General features: G+C 41.9%; 1 protein-coding gene across 2 annotated transcripts in view; it reads left to right on the top strand.

The window, feature by feature from the left end:
• The window catches only part of nrp1a (neuropilin 1a), a 187,016-nt gene that overhangs the window by 121,161 nt on the left and 47,605 nt on the right, over positions 1 to 18,250 (top strand). For both annotated transcript variants that reach the window (XM_072576110.1, XM_072576111.1), the window contains one exon: positions 11,120 to 11,264. In XM_072576110.1, the coding sequence (XP_072432211.1) occupies positions 11,120 to 11,264 (145 nt within the window). The remainder of the gene's footprint in view (positions 1 to 11,119; positions 11,265 to 18,250) is intronic.

Here is an 18,250-nt window from a genome sequence, read left to right as displayed (position 1 = left end):
GGTTAATTTTGACAATATTAGGCAAACATTTTCAAAAGCTGATTAAGTACAAATGTTCGCAGGTAAGGGGATGGCTGGAAATAGGAAGCATTCAGAAATGAAATAACAAGAGTCCAGAGACAGTATATACCTGCTAGGGTGAAAGGAAAGGCTGGTAGGTATAGGAAATGTTGGATGACTAAAGAAATTAAGGTTTGGTTAAGAAAAAGAAGGAAGTATATGTCAGGTATAGACAGGTTAGATCAAGAGAATCATTATAAGAGTATAAAGGGGCAGTATACTTAAGAGGGAAATCAGGAGGCCAAAAAGGGGACATGAGATAGCTTTGGAAAATAGTGTTAAGGAGAATCCAAAGGGTCTTTACAAATACATTAAGGACAAGAGGGTAACTAGGGTGAGGATAGGCCCCTCAAAGTTCAGCAAGGTGGCCTGTGTGTGGAGCTACAGGAGATGGGGAAGATACTCAACTAGTATTTTGCATCAGTGTTTACTGTGAAAAAGGACATGGAAGATATAGAATGTGGGGAAATAGATGGTGACATCTTGAAAATGACCATGTTACAAAGGAGGAAGTGCAGGATGTCTTGAAATGGTTAAAAGTGGATAAATCCCCAGGACCTGATCAGGTGAACCCTAGAACTTTGTTAAGAAGCTGGGGAAGTGATTGCTGGGCCTCTTGCTGAGATATTTGTATCATCGATTGTCACAGATGAGGTGCCAGAAGACTGGAGGTTGGCTAACGTGGCATCACTATTTAAGAAAGGTGGTAAGGACAAGGCAGGGAACTGTAGACCAGTGAGCCTGACATCAGTGGTGGTCAAGTTGTTGGAGGGAATCCTGAGGGACAGGATGTGCATGTATTTGGAAAGGCAAGGACTGATTAGGGATAGTCAACATGGCTTTGTGCGTGGGAAATCATGTCTCACAAACTTGATTGAGTTTTTTGAAGAAGTAACAAAGAGGACTGATGAGTGCAGAACATTGGACGTGATCTATATGGACTTCAGTAAGGTGTTCGACAAGGCTCCCCATGGGACATTGGTTAGTAAGGTTAGATCTCATGGAATACATGGAGAACTAGCCATTTAGATACAAAGCTGGCTCGAAGGTAGAAGACAGAGGGTGGTGGTGGAGGGTTGCTTTTCAGACTGGAGGCCTGTGACCAGTGGAGTGCCACAAGGATCGGTGTTGGGTCCACTAGTTTTTGTCATTTATATAAATGATTTGGATGTGAACATGGGAGGTATAGTTAGTAAGTTTGCAGCTGACACCAAAATTGGAGGTGTAGTGGACAGTGAAGAAAGTTTCCTCAGATTACAACTGGATCTTGATCGGATGGGCTGACGTGTGGCAGATGGAGTTTAATTTAGATAAATGTGAGGTGCTGCATTTTGGAAAAACAAATCTTACCAGGACTTATACACTTAATGGTAAGGTCCTCGGGCATGTTGCTGAACAAAGAGACCTTGGAGTGCAGGTTCACAATTCCTTGAAAGTAGAGTTGCAGGTAGATAGGATAGTGAAAAAGGCATTTGGTATGCTTTCCTTTATTGGTCAGAGTATTGAGTACAGGGGTTGGGAGATCATGTTGCGGCTGTACAGGACATTGGTTAGGCCACTTTTGAAATATTGCGTGCAATTCTGGTCTCTTTCCTAATGGAAGGATGTTGTGAAACTTCAAAGGGTTCAGGAAAGATTTACAAGGATGTTGCCAGGATTGGAGGTTTTGAGCCACAGGGAGAGGTTGAATAGGCTGGGGCTGTTTTCTGTGGAGCGTTGGAGGTTGAGGAGTGACCTTATAGAAGTTTATAAAATCGTGAGGGGCATGAATAGGATAAATAGACAAAATCTTTTCCATGGGGTGGGGGAGTCCAGAACTAGAGGGCATAGATTTTGGGTGAGAGGGGAAAGATATAAACGGGACCCAAGGGGAACTTTTTCACACAGAGGGTTCTATGTGTCTGGAATGAGCTGCCAGAGGAAGTGGTGTAGGCTGGTACAATTGCAGCATTTAAAAGGCATCTGGATGTGCATATGATTAGGAAGGTTTGGAGGGATATGGGCCAATTGTTGACAAATGGGACTAGATTAGGTTAGGATATCTGGTCCACATGGGCGAGTTGGACCGAAGGGTCTGTTTCCGTGCTGTGCATCTCTATGACTCTCTGGTAAACAATCCTCTGTTGCCGTAATCTGCAATGGTTACCCCTCAGCACTCTCCGGCTTACAAAACTATCATTAAATTTGATTTTTACCATTTGTCAAGGTCAGTCATATTTATGCATTCACAACAAACATCAATCATACAAATCATCAGCCTGTAAGGTAATCAGTAATTGTTGTGACTTTAATATTCAACTGAAAATGTTAATCATAAATCCCAACTCACCTTCAGTCCTAACTGTAAATCTGAGGCAACTGCAGCAATGTCTTTTCAGTTGATGCCAGAATTAACTGACCCAGTTTTCTTCATCGGATCATGAGTTTATGCAGTGGACTTTGCCAATATTTTTGTAATAAGAATTAGAAAGGGGTGAGAGGGCTGGTTATGTAAAGAGTACAAGCAGGTGTTCTGATTAAAAGTGTGGTGCTGAAAAAGCACAGCCGGTCAGGCAGCATCCGAGGAACAGCAGAATCGATGTTTTAACATAAGCACGTCATCAGGAATGTGAGTTTATGCTCGAAAGATTAATTTTCCTGCTCCTCGGATGCTGCCCCACTGGCTATGCCTTTCCAGCACCACACTTTTTGACTCTGATTTCCAGCAATCTGCAGTCCTCACGTTCTTCCAGGGCCGCTGATTAAGCGTGATAAGTGCGCGTAGTTCCTCTCCAGTTCTCACCTCTTTTGCATCCCTAGTTTTCTTCAATTCATCACTGCTGGACGAATCTTTATCCACTTAGCCTTAAGCTCTAGCATGCCCTTCCTAATCCTCTCCACCTCTCCTTTTTTTAAGATGCCCCTTAACATCCTTGGCTAAGCGTTTAGTCACCTAACTAAACCCCCTAATACGTTGTATCAGGGATCCTTTGATAATCACTGATGTGAAGCATCTTTAGTGTTAAAGGCATTTTTTTTTGTTGGAAGCCATCTCTAGCCAGTCATTAAAGACTTTTGTTTTAGGATTCATGTCAAAGTCACTCTCAAGGGAGAGGATGTGGTGTCATGGTAATGTCATTAGTCTAGCAATCCAGAACTCTGGGCTAATGCTGTGGGGACAATGGCAGATTGTTCAATTTCAATTCAATAAACTCTGGGCTAGAAAGCTGGCCTGATGGTGACTATATAATCACTGTTGTAAAAACCCATCTGGTTCAAAAATTTCTTTTGGGGAAAGAAATCTGCCTTCATTCCCTGATCGGGCTTACATGTGACTCCAGACACACAGCATTTCGGACAACTCTTAATTGCCCTCGGGCAGTTTGGGATGGGCAATAAATATTGACCTGGCCAACAATGCCCATATTCCATCCACTTTTTATTTAAATCATGAAATTTAACTACAGTGAAGTTTGCACATTCACCTGAACTGATGCCTCCATGCAACCAACCACAGAAGAGTGCAAGTTTGTTTAATGCTGAGCTCCTTCTTGGTCATTAAATGTAGCAGTTAATGCTAGTCATATCTCGTCACACTGAGAGAACTCGAGTAGAATCTCCTTTTATAATCAAATAAAGGAGCCTGGAATAATTGAGATTTGAACAGTTCTTGCAAGACAACGTAGGAAAAGACAATTCTGATTTTCTGTCCTTTTTGTCCTCTGGATTAGTCAACACAAGACATATTTTTCTTTATAATCACGGAACTGGCAGCCACAGTTTAACAAAGCTATTCCCTAACATGGAGAGCAGTTCAAACAAGGTTGATCTATGACTGGTAGTACATCACCTTTCAGCTCTCTGTGCCCATGTATACCATTTGATTTGAAAACCAGCGTCTGGAGACCATACATGACATGAAAGGAACAAAAAAAAACAAACCCATGGGACGTGGAATGGGGTTCAGATGTCAGGCAATCAAGGAAGAATTTAACGAGTTTAAACATATATTTTGGCAAGACTTGTGGAGCTACAATTTCTTATTCTCCAGAGATAAGATTATGGATAGGTCCACAATTCACACTAAACTTGTTTAAATTGTCAGTATCCTGTTGTACTGCGTTACTTATACGTATTATAGCAACATTACCTCATTGGTGGGTCATGAAAGAGTTTCATTTTTAAGACTGAGAATTCTGTCATTTTGATCTACAGCAAAGAACATTCAATCAACTTAATTCACAAGAGTTATTCACACTTCCTTTCTGCAAACCAGGAATCCATCAGATTTCTAATATGAGAACATTAACAAGGAGCATTTGCTGAAGAAAAGTAGCCTAATTTAAAACCGATCACATTTCTACAATGCACACCTTGGAAATGACAGTTCCAATATTAGTCAGCGGGTGCTTAATCCATTCACATGGCCTCCCTCTGTTTGCTGTTTTAACAGAGCCATCAACACATGTAAAAAAGTCTGAAGTCCTAATGTGAATCATTAAACAGATCATTCGCAAATCCTTTCAGTTGAGTAAACTCTTGCCACCTGCAAGCCCTCAAATTAGATGTAATTAAATGAAAGATGGTCTCAACTGAAATGCTTTGTGAAGTAATGAGGTATTACCAAGATGTGCCTTAAAATAGTTTAAAAAGACTGGTCATATCATCTTGGATGTTGAAAGTTTTCATGGGAATTTCAGAACCACTTTATTGTGCAGGAAGACTCAAAGTAACAGTTTTAATCAATTTGAATTATTTTCAAACACATCAATATGAAATGATAATTGTCTCAAACAATTCTTATAAAGTTTGGAGTCAGTACTTTTTTGTGAAGTTCATTCCATTTGTAATGGAATATGAAAATGCTTCTGTCATAGTGATGTTAGCAGAGTAAAAGCACCTCAAAGGCAAAAGGCCTGTTGAAGAACTCGAATGTTGAATATTTGCATCTTCCTTAATTTGCAGAAGAAATTGTATGAGCCTTATTTTAATACCTTAACCAAAGGATGTGCCAATTTAACACTTCCTTCATTGAAAGCAACAGTGATTGTCCTTTGATTCGAGGATGACACCTGGTCAGGGTCATGAGACTCAATAGGCCAATCTTCAACCTGTAGACCTCTGGAGATGTGGGGCAAGATCTCCCACAAGATATTGAGATGCAGAGTGCAAGATTTGCTCTGTGACATCACTGTGCCTCATCATTAAGATGCTGTGACTCCATACACGATGTAGCTTGATGAGTAAGTTGTCACCATTTTGAAAGATTGGTGCAAGACGAGCTCCTTCCAATCATTAATGTCAATGCTGCCATCATCAAGGAGAGCTGCAGAGTATTATTGAAGTGTTTTCTTCATTCCACCCATTGGAGCACAGGCCATTGAAAGTTCAGCAAGGCGGACTTAGCAGGGGAAGGAACCTTTTGACTAGACAGACACACTGTCCAGTCTGTCAAAGTTGAATTTACAGGAGTTTTGCATGAATGGAGCTGCATTCAAGAAGGACACCAAGGATTTGATCCTTCCATTGAATCTGGAGAATGTGGTGTAGAAATGTTGGTAGGCTTCACCAGTACTCCTGCCTCTTGCTGATTTACAACCTATTTTTCATGAGGGTAGTGGGGACAACTGTCCAGATGCTCTGACTCTTGTTGATTTGCTGAGATCATTGTTGTCAAACACTCTGCAGTAGTTTATCAAAGGCTGAGCTGGTACATCTAGCTTGGTGTGGCATCTCATTGTCCAAGGTCACGTTTAGAGAGAGCCAACTGAGGAAGTGCTCACCATGTTCCTGAGTTGAATCTTTGACTAACCAGGAGCAGGTTGATTGAGCTTTCTATTGGTAACATTGTGTGAGCTACAGATACATGGCAACACCATCACCCACAAGTCCCCCTCCAAGCCACTTGTCATCCTGACTTGGAAATATACCACCATTCCTTCAGTATCGCTGGGTCAAAATCCTGAAATTTCCTCCCTAAGGGCATTGTGGGTCAACTCACAGCACATGGACACAGCAGTTAAGGAAAGCAGCTCACCACCACCTTCTTGGGGGCAATTAGGGACGGGCAATAAATGCTGCACCAGTCAGCAATGCCATGTCACATGAGAGAAGAAGAAAAAATTTCAAGACTGGGCTGAGTTTATTGGCTAGAGAATTGAAGAGATTGGTGTTGGCTTGAAACTCTCCTGCAGATGAGCAGGGACACAGCAGTGATCTACAAACTGTTGGTCACATGTGCCATTGCTGGTCAGGTTACTTTTTCACACAAAGGTGACTGAGGTTAAAATATTTTCTATCTAGCTGATATCTAGCCAGTGGACACGTGATCTTTGCGGAAGTGAGTAGTCGCTGACAAATAAGTTATAAATGTACTTAGTTAAATGGTTTAGTATTATTGATGAATACCAGAAAGAGTTCCTGGTGGTGTTCTCAATATTTTTCTTGTATTTGTCTAACAAATGCCAGAGGTTCCTCTGGAAGATCTGTAGCTATAGCACGTCTCTGGCAGGATTTCCTCAGTCGCAGGAAGGAGGTGATCTAGGAGAATGTGTATCAGGATTTTCCCTGGTGTAGAGAAGAGGGAAATAATTCAATTGTTTCCACAGAATGCTCCCTTCTTGATGATAGTTGCTATTATTGCATTTCTAAAGTAAGGAGTAGAGTTCTTCTTCCTCCCAAATCTGTAGTAGTAATGCATGGAATCTGGATGTGAGCAAAAGTTCAGTATCTTTGAAGACCTCTGCTTGAAGACATGAGATTTTATTGTCTTTCATCTGGTTAATTGCTTATTGCAGTTTTCCTGTTGATGGTGATTCACTAACAGATTCTCGCACAGGGTAACAGGGACAGATAGCCCGCAGTTGCCATGGTTGAAGAGGTATTGAAAATGTTCCTTCCAGTGTTGACAGAGGCCATTGCCATCTTCAAGAAGAGAAATACTATCCTGTCCATAAATGGCCCTGATGGCTTCAAAGAAACATTGCATGCCATGATCATCAGCAAATTCTTGGATCTGGGGTGTTCTCTTTCCACCACATGTCCTCCTTTCCCTCTCTGGTCGAAGCCTGTGCATGACTTAGCTTAACGTGGAGGACCTTGGGAAGCCATCATGATTCACATGACCTTGATGGGTCGGTGGTTTGATTTAAAGGACATGTCATATCCCAATGACCACCTTGCCACTGCATTTCTGCCATATTCGTCACCATCTTTGCTTGTTTTCGGGCAAAGGATTGTCCGTCTGCCCCTAACTCTGGTGCCAAGGATGGCCCTACCATAACATCACTCAGGGTGCACGAGTCTGTCCACCACCTCTAAAGTGACAATACACAGAGGGGTGGGGTGGGGGAATCACCTACTTCTCACTGTACTCAAAGATCATTTCGAATTAAGGGTTCAAATCCTGGATGGGGAGTAAAGCCTGCAATCTACTGACTGGAACGTGAGGCTGTGAGTGGGTGAGCCAAGCAGTAAGTATAAGCCAACTGAGTGATTGTAACTGTTCTTTTACTCTTTTAAAAAGCAGTCTAAAAGAGCACACTCTGCTCACTCACCTTTTAGTCTTCAGTTCACTGGCAGTAATTTGTAGATCTAACCACTCTGTAATCCCATGAGCACTTTCCAATCAATTAAAGTCAAGATGAGAATTTATTGGCACCTGAAGTTGTGCTGAGAATGTGATCGTGGGTCGCTTGATGGCCACTTGGAAGTCAACTACGATGTCGTGGAATGGGAGTCATGTTGGCTAAATCAAAAAAAGGACAGCAAGTTCATGTCGCTTAAAGGATTTTCACTGGAATTTCGCAATAACTTTACGGTTTTATGATCACTTTTACTGATGCCAGATTTTTATTTCTAGATCACCTTTCGAAACTGATTTCATATTTTCAAGCTGCCGTGTTTATTATTGAACTCAATCTCCAGACTCATTGACTAAGTTCAAGTCCATAATTCATTGCTTTGCTCCCCCACTGCAATTAATGGAGACTGCTATAATTCAGCATATAAAGGTGCAACAGAGTGAAAGATTTTCAAAGCAAAATAATGTGGATACTGGAAATATGACCTAAAAACAGATTTGAGAACTCTCAGCAGGTCTGGCAGCATCTGTGGAGACAGAAACTGAGTTACTATCTTAAGTTGAATATGCGTTTAAAGATTATATTCCATAATTATTGAGGAGCAGTATCATAGCTCTCATATACCATTTCAATTGCATGGGTCTGTGGTTGACAGTGAAACAATGTAGTCCCCTGGGTTGCTCACTTATTAATTCTTTTGACATTACTTCAATGTTTGGACTTTTTGCGGTTGCTCAGAATTGAGAAAATCAATTTTATTTCTTTATTCTTGTTGATATGTTATGAGTATTGTCATCATAACTCAAACGAGGGTTAGAATTGAAAATTAGGTCCAGAATAATCCTAGCGGCATCAATGTGCGTGTGGAATGTCAATGTCATGATTCTGATTATTACAGGTTCCATTGTGAGGAGGCTAAAACAGAATTTCATAAAGTTGAGAAATTGCGACACAGTGGTGTATTGCAGGTCTGCCAAACCAGGGGAATCTAGAAACGTATGGTGTAAATTAGTGTAAAAAAATAGTGATTGTAAACATTTTTATGTAAGTTGTGTATACTGAGTCAAGTACCTTCCCCTCTGCCATTACCATCCTACAAAGTGAAAAAAAACTATTCAAATTAATTTCAAATGACGCATTTTAATATTATATTTAATTACTTCATCAATTGAAATGTTTCCTTATCAAGAAAAGACAAATGATTATTTGGACTAACTTATAATGGAAAAAAAGTTTTGCACACTGTTGACGTGACTGCTAACATTCTGTGGAATTAATGCAAAACCTCACTACTCCAGTATCATAAACAGCTGTACAGAGAAGTAAAAGTAAACCATTGACCGGCTGGAATCTTGTGCACGTCTCTGCAGGAACACTGTTAACTATAAATAGAGATCCTTATCCAACCTGGGATTTGAGTTCCGCTACAGCTGATAAAGCTTCAAGATAGTGGACAATATATCCTGAAGTAATCACATTTCAACAACACACTAAAGACATGGAAAATGCTGAGAATCCTCAACGCTGATTGTACAAAGCAACTCTTTAGCCTTAAACACCATTCTTCCTTCTGAAGGCTAAAATTCAAAATACATTTTAGCAGTGACAGATAAAGATCTGATTTTTACTGCTGACTGTTAACTACCTCAAACAAAAAAGATCTATTTGCCCCAGGGTAGACTTCAATAGGTCTCAATCCATGATGTTAAATTGCATTTTGAGCTGCATTAGAAGTGAAATGTTGAAATTATCAGAGTTCTATGGGGCATGGAAGGGCCTGGTTGAGCAACTTTGGGAATGTCTATCATAATCACCACTTCACAGTAAAGGTAGTAATTATTAATCCTTGCAGCAAATTAAAATTAAAATGTTCTCTAAATTTTTCCTTTCATTGAGTTTTCTCCCTTCTTTTTGTTCCCCGTCTCTTAAATTTGATTAATTTAAGATACAGTGAAGTGTCAGCTGACCTTCAATTGGTTGCACTTAAGGTTCCAAGTTCAATGCCAGAGACTTGACCACAAAGATTGAGGCTGTCACTCCAGTGTAGGGGAGGTGCTCTGTCAATGATGCCATCTTTTGGATGAGGTGTTAATCCAAGACTCTGTTTACTTTCTCCGGTCGACATAAAAGATCCAATGAGGCTATTTTGATAAAGAGTATCAGATTTATTCCACCATCTTGGTAATTACACAGAAGCATTAGAAGCTGATGGTTTCTGATGCTTTCTCTATGGCAATGCTTCAATCAATCAGTCTAGTTGCCAACCAATTGGCACTCCTTTTCTCTTTTGGTATAAGTTGTTATGATCATTTGAGATTTGGCATTCTTATGTTTGGCCTGATGAAAAGAAGATAAAAGGCTTTCTATGTTTTTAACAATATTTGAGTTCTACGTTACTAAACTTTGTTGCTGTTTAACGCCTCAAGTTAAAAATATCATGATTCTCACAAAGTCGGGTTGATTTGGAAAGAATTTTACATTTGCAGTTGGGATCCAGTTCCTTATTTCAATTTCTAGTAATATTTGTCTACACAGAATAAGAGTCTTGGGAGTAGCACTCCGACATTTTCTGACTCATTAAAAATTAGGCATCAGTAAGTATTGCTTGCTGAGATCTGAGCGCTTTAGCTAAATGTAAACATATCAAAACTCAAGAATTAGGAGCAGGAGTAGGCAAACCAGCCACTCCAGCTCATCCTGTCATTCTATACCTGATCTGTCCAAAATTAAACTCATCCTGATTTCATCAGCAAAGAACAATTGTTATCTTGGGGTGTACAGCATTACTTGTTCCTGGTTATAATCACATGACTCTTACAGGCTGTTCTCCTATAAAGCTGTCGTGCGTTCCAGCAAAACCTCACTGAATAGAAAGTCGCTTCATATGAATAATGGGGCCTATGGGAAAGGTGGGATTGGGGCAGACCAGCAACAAATATCACTCCTGATTGCTCAAACATCATCCAAAGGTCGAACACAAAGAGTAGCGCAGCCTGAATGAAGGTTGAAATCATATTTATTAATGACACAAAAGTAAATTTAACACAGTAAATTTAAAAAATGTATAAAGCTGCTGTCTGTATAGTACCTCTCACAGAAAGCTGCTCTGTTTGCAGCTGACATCAGTGCACGTGCAGAACAACAAGAACATTGGTGCATGTGCAGAATGAAGTGCACGAACCATTCCCTGCTGGAACCGCACTATTGCTAATGGAAGTAAGCGTTCTCTAAAATATCATTCCCTAGTTCTTCAGTGATGTTATAGCCAAATTACATTGCTGGAACACACATTATCACAGAACTACCTATACTGGCAAGTATGACTATTGGGTGGGAACAAGTTGGACTGAAATATTGCTCGACAGCCGAGGTTGCTGAGTGCTGAAAGCAGTGCCCTTAGAGCCCTATCCTTAACATGAGTCACCATGGGCGGAGCAAAACAAAAATGAAGAATAAGCAACTTGCCTGATATGTGATCTTTTCTTTTGTGTTTGCAGATATTCCAAGGTAACACCAATCCCAAAGACATTGCTTTAAGGCAGTTTCCTCAGACAATCTTGACACGATATGTTCGCGTAAGGCCACAGACATGGGAGGGTGGTGTTGCACTTCGGTTCGAACTATATGGATGCAAGATTTCAGGTAAAGAATCAACTTCTGAGAAATCTAACTATTATTAATGGTTTGTTCACTCAGACAAACCATAAACTCTACTTACAAAGAAGTAACTATTTTCTACAGCACCAGTCATCTTTTCTGTAACATCATTCTTCAGCAGTTAAATATCTACTGAAGGAAGACACATTGTTCACCATGTTTAGAAATCCCAGAAACAAGTTACTGACAAATGAAGAAAAATACATTCATCCTTAAGATGTACCTGTCAGGCAGGGAGGAAAGGGTTGGTACCTGTCAGGCAGGGAGGAAAGGGTCGTGTGAGGGAGCCGTGGTTTAATAAGGAATTGGAATCCCTTGTTAAAGGGAAGAGGGCGGCCTATGTAAAGATGAGGCGTGAAGGTTCAATTGGGGCGATTGAGAGTTATAAGGTAGCCAGGAAAGATCTAAAGAGAGAGCTAAGAGCAGCAAGGAGGGGACATGAAAAGTCCTTGGTCTGTAGGATTATGGAAAACCGAAAGGCTTTCTATAGGTTTGTCAGGAATAAAATAATGACAAGAGTAGGAATAGGTCCAGTCAAGGATAGGAGTGGGAAGTTGCGTGTGGAGGCTGAAGAGATTGGGGAGACACTGAATGAATACTTTTTGTCAGTATTCACTCAGGAACAGGACATTGTTGCCGATGTGAATATTGAGTCACAATTAATTAGAATGGATGGCTTTGAGGTATGTAGGGAAGAGGTGTTGGAAATTCTGGAAAGGATGAAAATAGATAAGTCCCCTGGGCCTGATGGCATTCATCCTAGGATTCTCTGGGAAGCAAGGGAGGAGATTGCAGAGCCATTGGCCTTGATTTTTATGTCCTTGTTGTCTACAGGAATAGTGCCAGAAGACGGGAGGATAGAAAATGTGGTTCCCTTGTTCAAGAAGGGGAGTAGGGATAACCCTAGTAACGATAGCCAGTGAGTCTCACTTCTGTTGTGGGCAAAGTCTTAGAGAGAATTGTAAGGGATAGGATTTATGAATATCTGGATAGGAATAATGCGATCAAGGATAGTCAGCATGGTTTTGTGAAGGGCAGGTCGTGCCTCACAAACCTCATTGAATTCTTTGAGAAGGTGACTAAGGAGGTGGATGAGGCTAAAGGGGTAGGTGTGGTGTATATGGATTTTAGTAAGGCATTTGATAAGGTTCCCATTGGTAGGCTACTGCAAAAAATACGGAGGTATGGCATTGAGGGTGAGTTGGAGGTTTGGATTAGGAATTGGCTGGCTGGAAGAAGACAGAGGGTAGTAGTTGATGGTAAAGGTTCATCTTGGAGTGCAGTTACTAGCGGTGTTCCGCAAGGATCTGTTTTGGGACCATTGCTGTTTGTCATTTTTATAAATGGCCTGGAGGAGGGGCTAGAAGGTTGGGTGAGCAAGTTTGTGGATGATATGAAAGTCGGTGGAATTGTTGACAGTGAGGAAGGATGTGTCAGGTTACAGCGGGATATAGATAAGCTGCAGAACTGGGCAGAAAGGTGGCAAATGGAGTTCAATGTAGGTAAGTGTGAAGTGATTCACTTTGGTAAGAATAACAAGAAAATGGGGTACTGGGCTAATGGTCGGATACTTGGTAGTGTGGATGAGCAGAGGGATCTTGGTGTCCATGTACACAGACTTCTGAAAGTTGCCACCCAGGTAAATAGTGCTGTGAAAAAGGCATATGGCGTACTGGCTTTTATTCGTAGAGGAATTGAGTTCCGGAGTCCTGAGGTCATGTTGCAGTTGTATAAGACTCTGGTGCGGCCGCATCTGGAGTATTGTGTGCAGTTTTGGTCGCCATATTATAGGAAGGATGTGGAGGCACTGGAACGGGTGCAGAGGAGGTTTACCAGGATGTTGCCTGGTATGGTAGGAAGATCGTATGGGGAAAGGCTGAGGCACTTGGGGCTGTTCTCATTGGAGAAAAGAAGGTTTAGGGGTGACTTAATAGAGGTGTACAAGATGATTAGGGGTTTAGATTGGGTTGACCATGAGAACCTTTCTCCACGTATGGAGTCAGCTATTACGAGGGGGAATAGCTTTAAATTAAGGGGTGGTAGGTATAGGACAGATGTTACGGGTAGACTCTTTACTCAGCGAGTCATGAGTTCATGAAATGCCCTGCCAGTAGCAGTGGTGGACTCTCCCTCTTTATGGGCATTTAAACGGGCATTGGAATGACATATGGAGGATAGTGGGCTAGTTTAGGTTAGGTGGGCTTGGATCGGCGCAATATCGAGGGCCAAAGGGCCTGTACTGCGCTGTATTTTTCTATGTTCTAGATGTGAGTGTCACTGACAAGGCCAGATTGTAATGTCCACCATTAGTTGCCGTTGAGAAGGTGGTGATGAGCTGGTTTCTGAGACCATTTCAGACGGCATTTTAGAATCAGCCACAGAGATGTGGAGCTGGACTCACATGGAGGTCAGAGTAGATGATGTTAGCAGATTTCTCTTCCTAAAAGATTTGGTCAGGCTCAACAGGAACATTGGTGAGGCCACTTTTGGGTAAAGACAATAACTGCAGATGCTGGAAACCAGATTCTGGATTAGAGTGGTGCTGGAAAAGCACAGCGGTTCAGGCAGCATCCGAGGATGCTGCCTGAACTGCTGTGCTTTTCCAGCACCACTCTAATGCTGAGGCCACTTTTGGAATACTGTGTTCGATTCTGGTCTCCCTGCTAGAGGAAAGATGTTGTGAAAACTAAAAGGGTTCAGAAAAGATGTACAAGGATGTTGCTATCTCCCTGGAGCGTTGGAGGCTGAGGGGTGACTTTATAGAAGTTTATACGATCATGAGGGTCTTGGGGAGAGTGAACAGCCAAGGTCTTTTCCCCACGGTAGGAGGATGATTGTGGTTGTTGGGCATCCATGATCTCAGCTGTAGGATATCTCAGCTGGAGTTCCTCAGGGTGGTGTCCAGGGCACAACCATCTTCAGCTACTTCATCAATGACCCACTCTCCGTTGTAAAGTCAGAAGTGGGGATGTTCGCCGATGGTTCCACAATATTCACCACCATGCCCGACTCCTCGGGTACTGAAAGCAGTCCATATTCAAATGCTGTAACAGTTAGGCTTGAGCTGACAAGTGGCAACTGAGTTTCATAACACAAGTGCAAGGTAATGATCATCACCAACAAGAGAGAATCTAAACAAGAGAGAACCCACGACCACTTCCATCTAGAAAGCTAAGGGAAGCAGATCTATGGGAACACCACCACCTACCAGCTCCTGTCCAGGCCACAACATCCTGACTTGGAAATATATCACCAATTTCTCAGTGTGTTGGCTCAAAATCCTGAAACCTGTTCCCTCTTTATAATATGGCGGCAGGGGAAAAAGCTCCAGCCGGAGCTCCTGTGCTCACCAGTTCCCTTTCCTCTTTTTTTCTTTTTTTTCTCCTCTTTCTAATATGTTTTGTGCAGCATCCCCCCCCACCCCCACCCCCGGCAACTTCTAACTACCCCTACCAGGAGAAAGGAGTCAAGGGAGACAAGACAGGCCTGGAGACTGGGTGGGAGCTGAGAGCGTGGGCCATTTCATGCAGTGGCAGCAGGGCAAGCACAGGCCGAGTCGCAGACTGAGTTCCTGGAGTGACGGATAGCAGAATGGCCAAGTCCCCGAATGACGGCAGCAGGGGGAATCCCGAGTTCCTGGAGTGACGGACAGCAGAATGGCCAAATCCCCGAATGACGGCAGCAGGGGGAATCCCGAGTTCCTGGAGTGACGGACAGCAGAATGGCCAAGTCCCCGAATGACGGCAGCAGGGGGAATCCCGAGTTCCCGGAGTGACGGACAGCAGAATGGCCAAGTCCCCTGAATGATGGCAGCAGGGGGAATCCCGAGTTCTGGAGTGATGGACAGGCTGAAATCCCCAAGCGACTGCAGCAGGAGAATCCTGAGTCCCAGATTGACAAGCAAGCCAAAATTCCGAAGCAACAGCAGCAGGAGAATCCTGAGTCCTGGAGCGGCACATGGGGAATCCTGAGATCTGGAGTAGCATGAGGTGAAGCAAATCCTGGTACAGTGTGACTTGTTACTGCTGAGTGCTGGTGTGGACGGGTCTGGAGGCTGGAGTGATGCAGGACTGTTGCCTTCTTGAGAAAACTTAAGGTTTCTCGAGAAGGTGACTTAAAAGATGCTCTGGAATTTACATATTAATCAACCAAAACCTGCAACCCATTCTAAAAGATGAAAGACTTAACAAAAATCGAGGTTTGTCTAATATATCATTTCAGTTGCATGACATTGTAATCTTTTGCTATAAATTCTGTGTCTCATGGTCTTAGTCTCCACAACCACCTGATGAAGGAGCAGCACTCTGAAAGCTAGTGTGCTTCCAAATAAACCTGTTGGACCATAATCTGTTGTTGTGTGATTTTTAACTTTTTTTTACCCTGTTAGATTTGTACCTAGATACTTGTATCTAATTTGGCACCATTAAAAAACAGCTATCGTAAAATCTTTTCACTGTACTACTGTACTTCCATACTGGAGTACAAGTGACCATATTCTATTCTATTCAAACAGCATAATGGGTCTATGCACAGCATAGGGACTACAGCAGTTCAAGAAGGGAGCTCACCTTCTCAAAGGCAACTAGGGATTGGTAATAAATGCTGGCCCAGCCAGTGACACCCACGCTCCATGAGTGAATAAAAAAGAAGATATGTTGGAATCTTGAGAATTAGCTATCACCTTTTGGGCCTGGTAACTTCCTACCCAATGGTAAATGTTCTTGTTGTAATAATGTACCTGAAACAATGTGAATGCACAGCTATTACCCAAACTACTGGCTATTAGCCACTTAATGAGCACTTCACGGCAGGATGCAATGCAACATTTCAGAGATGGTGGGTGAGTCTGGCAGATCAGGGCCTCAGTCAGAAAAATACCTTTAACATTGCCCTCTATTTCAACCATCCACCAGGTACTCTGTCTCTCTATCTAGATTTATCGTCATGACCTATACTTTCCCTAACCACTAACCACTTGCTGCTAACGCTTCCCTTCCTGTCCATGCTCCAAGAGCCCGCATCTACCAGCATTTACACTGTGCCTTAGGGCTTGTGGTTCCAGCAGTGGCTACCACTCCCAGTACCAGGGTCTTCCCAGCCTACAGAGTTACTAGCCAATCAGATGGCTATCAGCTGAATGTGGCTGGACTTCCCCTGAGTGGAAGGCCAGGTGTTCTTACTCCACCCAACTGATATTGTTCCGAATGTCAAACATTGAATGGAAAAAGACCATATTTTGCCGAGTCCAGTATTCATTAAATCATAACCCCCACCTTTTAGATCATTTGCACTGATGTAAAACTTGCAAAGAATACTGTTCTAACAAAGAGCTCAGACAGGGCTTCACTGAAGCCCTGCATGTAACAATAACTCTCATTTTCATATCTGAGATATGATCAATGGTCGCCCTTTAGTGCAGCCTGTTTGTGACAGACCTCGTTAATTAGCAGAACAGCTCATAATATTATGTGAGTTTCTGATAAAACTCTATGTAATTCTAAAAATACCTACAAAAAGCCTTAGATATAATTGACACATAATGAATTACCATTAATATTACAAAGCTCCAATGTAATCAATCATTTAAACAGCTCCAGATATTAAGGTGTCTCTTAACAATGTTGTCATTGGAATACAAACAGAAAATGCAGAAAATGCTCAGCAAGTCTGACTGCATCTGTGAAGAGAGAAGCAGAGTTATTATTATGAGTCTTTTTAAAAACTGAAGGAAGATAATAATGTGACCAGTTTGAATGTGAGGGGCATGGAAATTTAATCAGAGCTAGAAATGTTTAATGGTCAGGTCGACCATGATCTTATTGAATGGTGGAGGGTCCCACTTGAGGGTCCCAAGTGGCCTACTCTAACTCATCTGATCATATTTTTAATGCTGTTGTGCAGGGCAAGAGAAAGAGAAGCAAAGGCTTGGGACAGGTTAAAGGCTGAGAGATTTTAAATGATATAAATGTGGTGAAACAAATTGCCAAAGGAAGTGGTAATGGTAGTTGCAGAAAAACAAAACATTAGTGTGTGTGAATAATTGAAAACTCTATCTGAAAGCAAAAGCATGACAAACAAAATTAAGATCTCCATGTGACAAAATAAATCTTCAATTTGGGGGACAGGATTCACTGCCTTAAATTATTGAACTCAATGTTATGTCCAGAAGGCTATGCAAAATGTCTAATTGGAAGATGAGGAGGCATTACTCAAGCTTATATTACGTTTCACTGCAGCAGGCCAAGGGTAGAAAATTGAGAGAGAGAATTTAAATGGCAAGCAACCAGATGCTCAGGTCATGCTCGCCAATGGACTGGACATATTCCGCAAAGGGGTCACAGTCTGCATTTGGTCTCCCCAGTGTAACCAAGTCCCTCTTGTGATGAGTGAATGCAATAGACTAAGTTGACAGAAATACATGTAAATGGCAGCTTCACCTGTTTGGGGCCTTGAATGGTAAGGAGTGAGGAGGGTATTATATTTATTGTTATTGGACCCTACTCATTCTCAAAAAGTAACAAAAGAGCACCTTAAGCAGCATGCCAGAATAAATGAGACGTGCTGTGAATTGGTTAATGGATAAGCAAGAAGCAGTCACTTAAATCAAATAAATTAGCCATGCAGCAAAATTGAATGAAGGATGAGATGCCTTTAAGAAAATCAAAACAACCTATTTGCTGTGAGTGTTTCTTACTCACCATTACATTGGAGCAGGCTGAACAGAGGAGATAGGGTGAAGCTGTTTCTGTTTATAAAAGAACCAAAAACAAAAGGGCATAAATTTAAACTGATGTGCAAAGAAAGCAGCACTGATGTCAAGAAAAATGTTTTCACACAGCAAGTTGTTAATCTATAAAATGCACTGCTGGGAAATATGATGGAGGCAGGTTCAATTCAGGCATTCAAGACGGCATTAGATTTTTTTTTTGGGTAGTAATGGTGTGCAGGGATATGGGGAAAGACAGGAGATT

Source organism: Chiloscyllium punctatum, chromosome 8 (assembly GCF_047496795.1).
Source record: "Chiloscyllium punctatum isolate Juve2018m chromosome 8, sChiPun1.3, whole genome shotgun sequence".
In the NCBI taxonomy this organism is placed as follows: domain Eukaryota; kingdom Metazoa; phylum Chordata; class Chondrichthyes; order Orectolobiformes; family Hemiscylliidae; genus Chiloscyllium; species Chiloscyllium punctatum.
The sequence above is the reverse complement of the archived record's forward strand: the minus strand, read 5'-3'. Positions and strand labels throughout refer to the sequence as shown.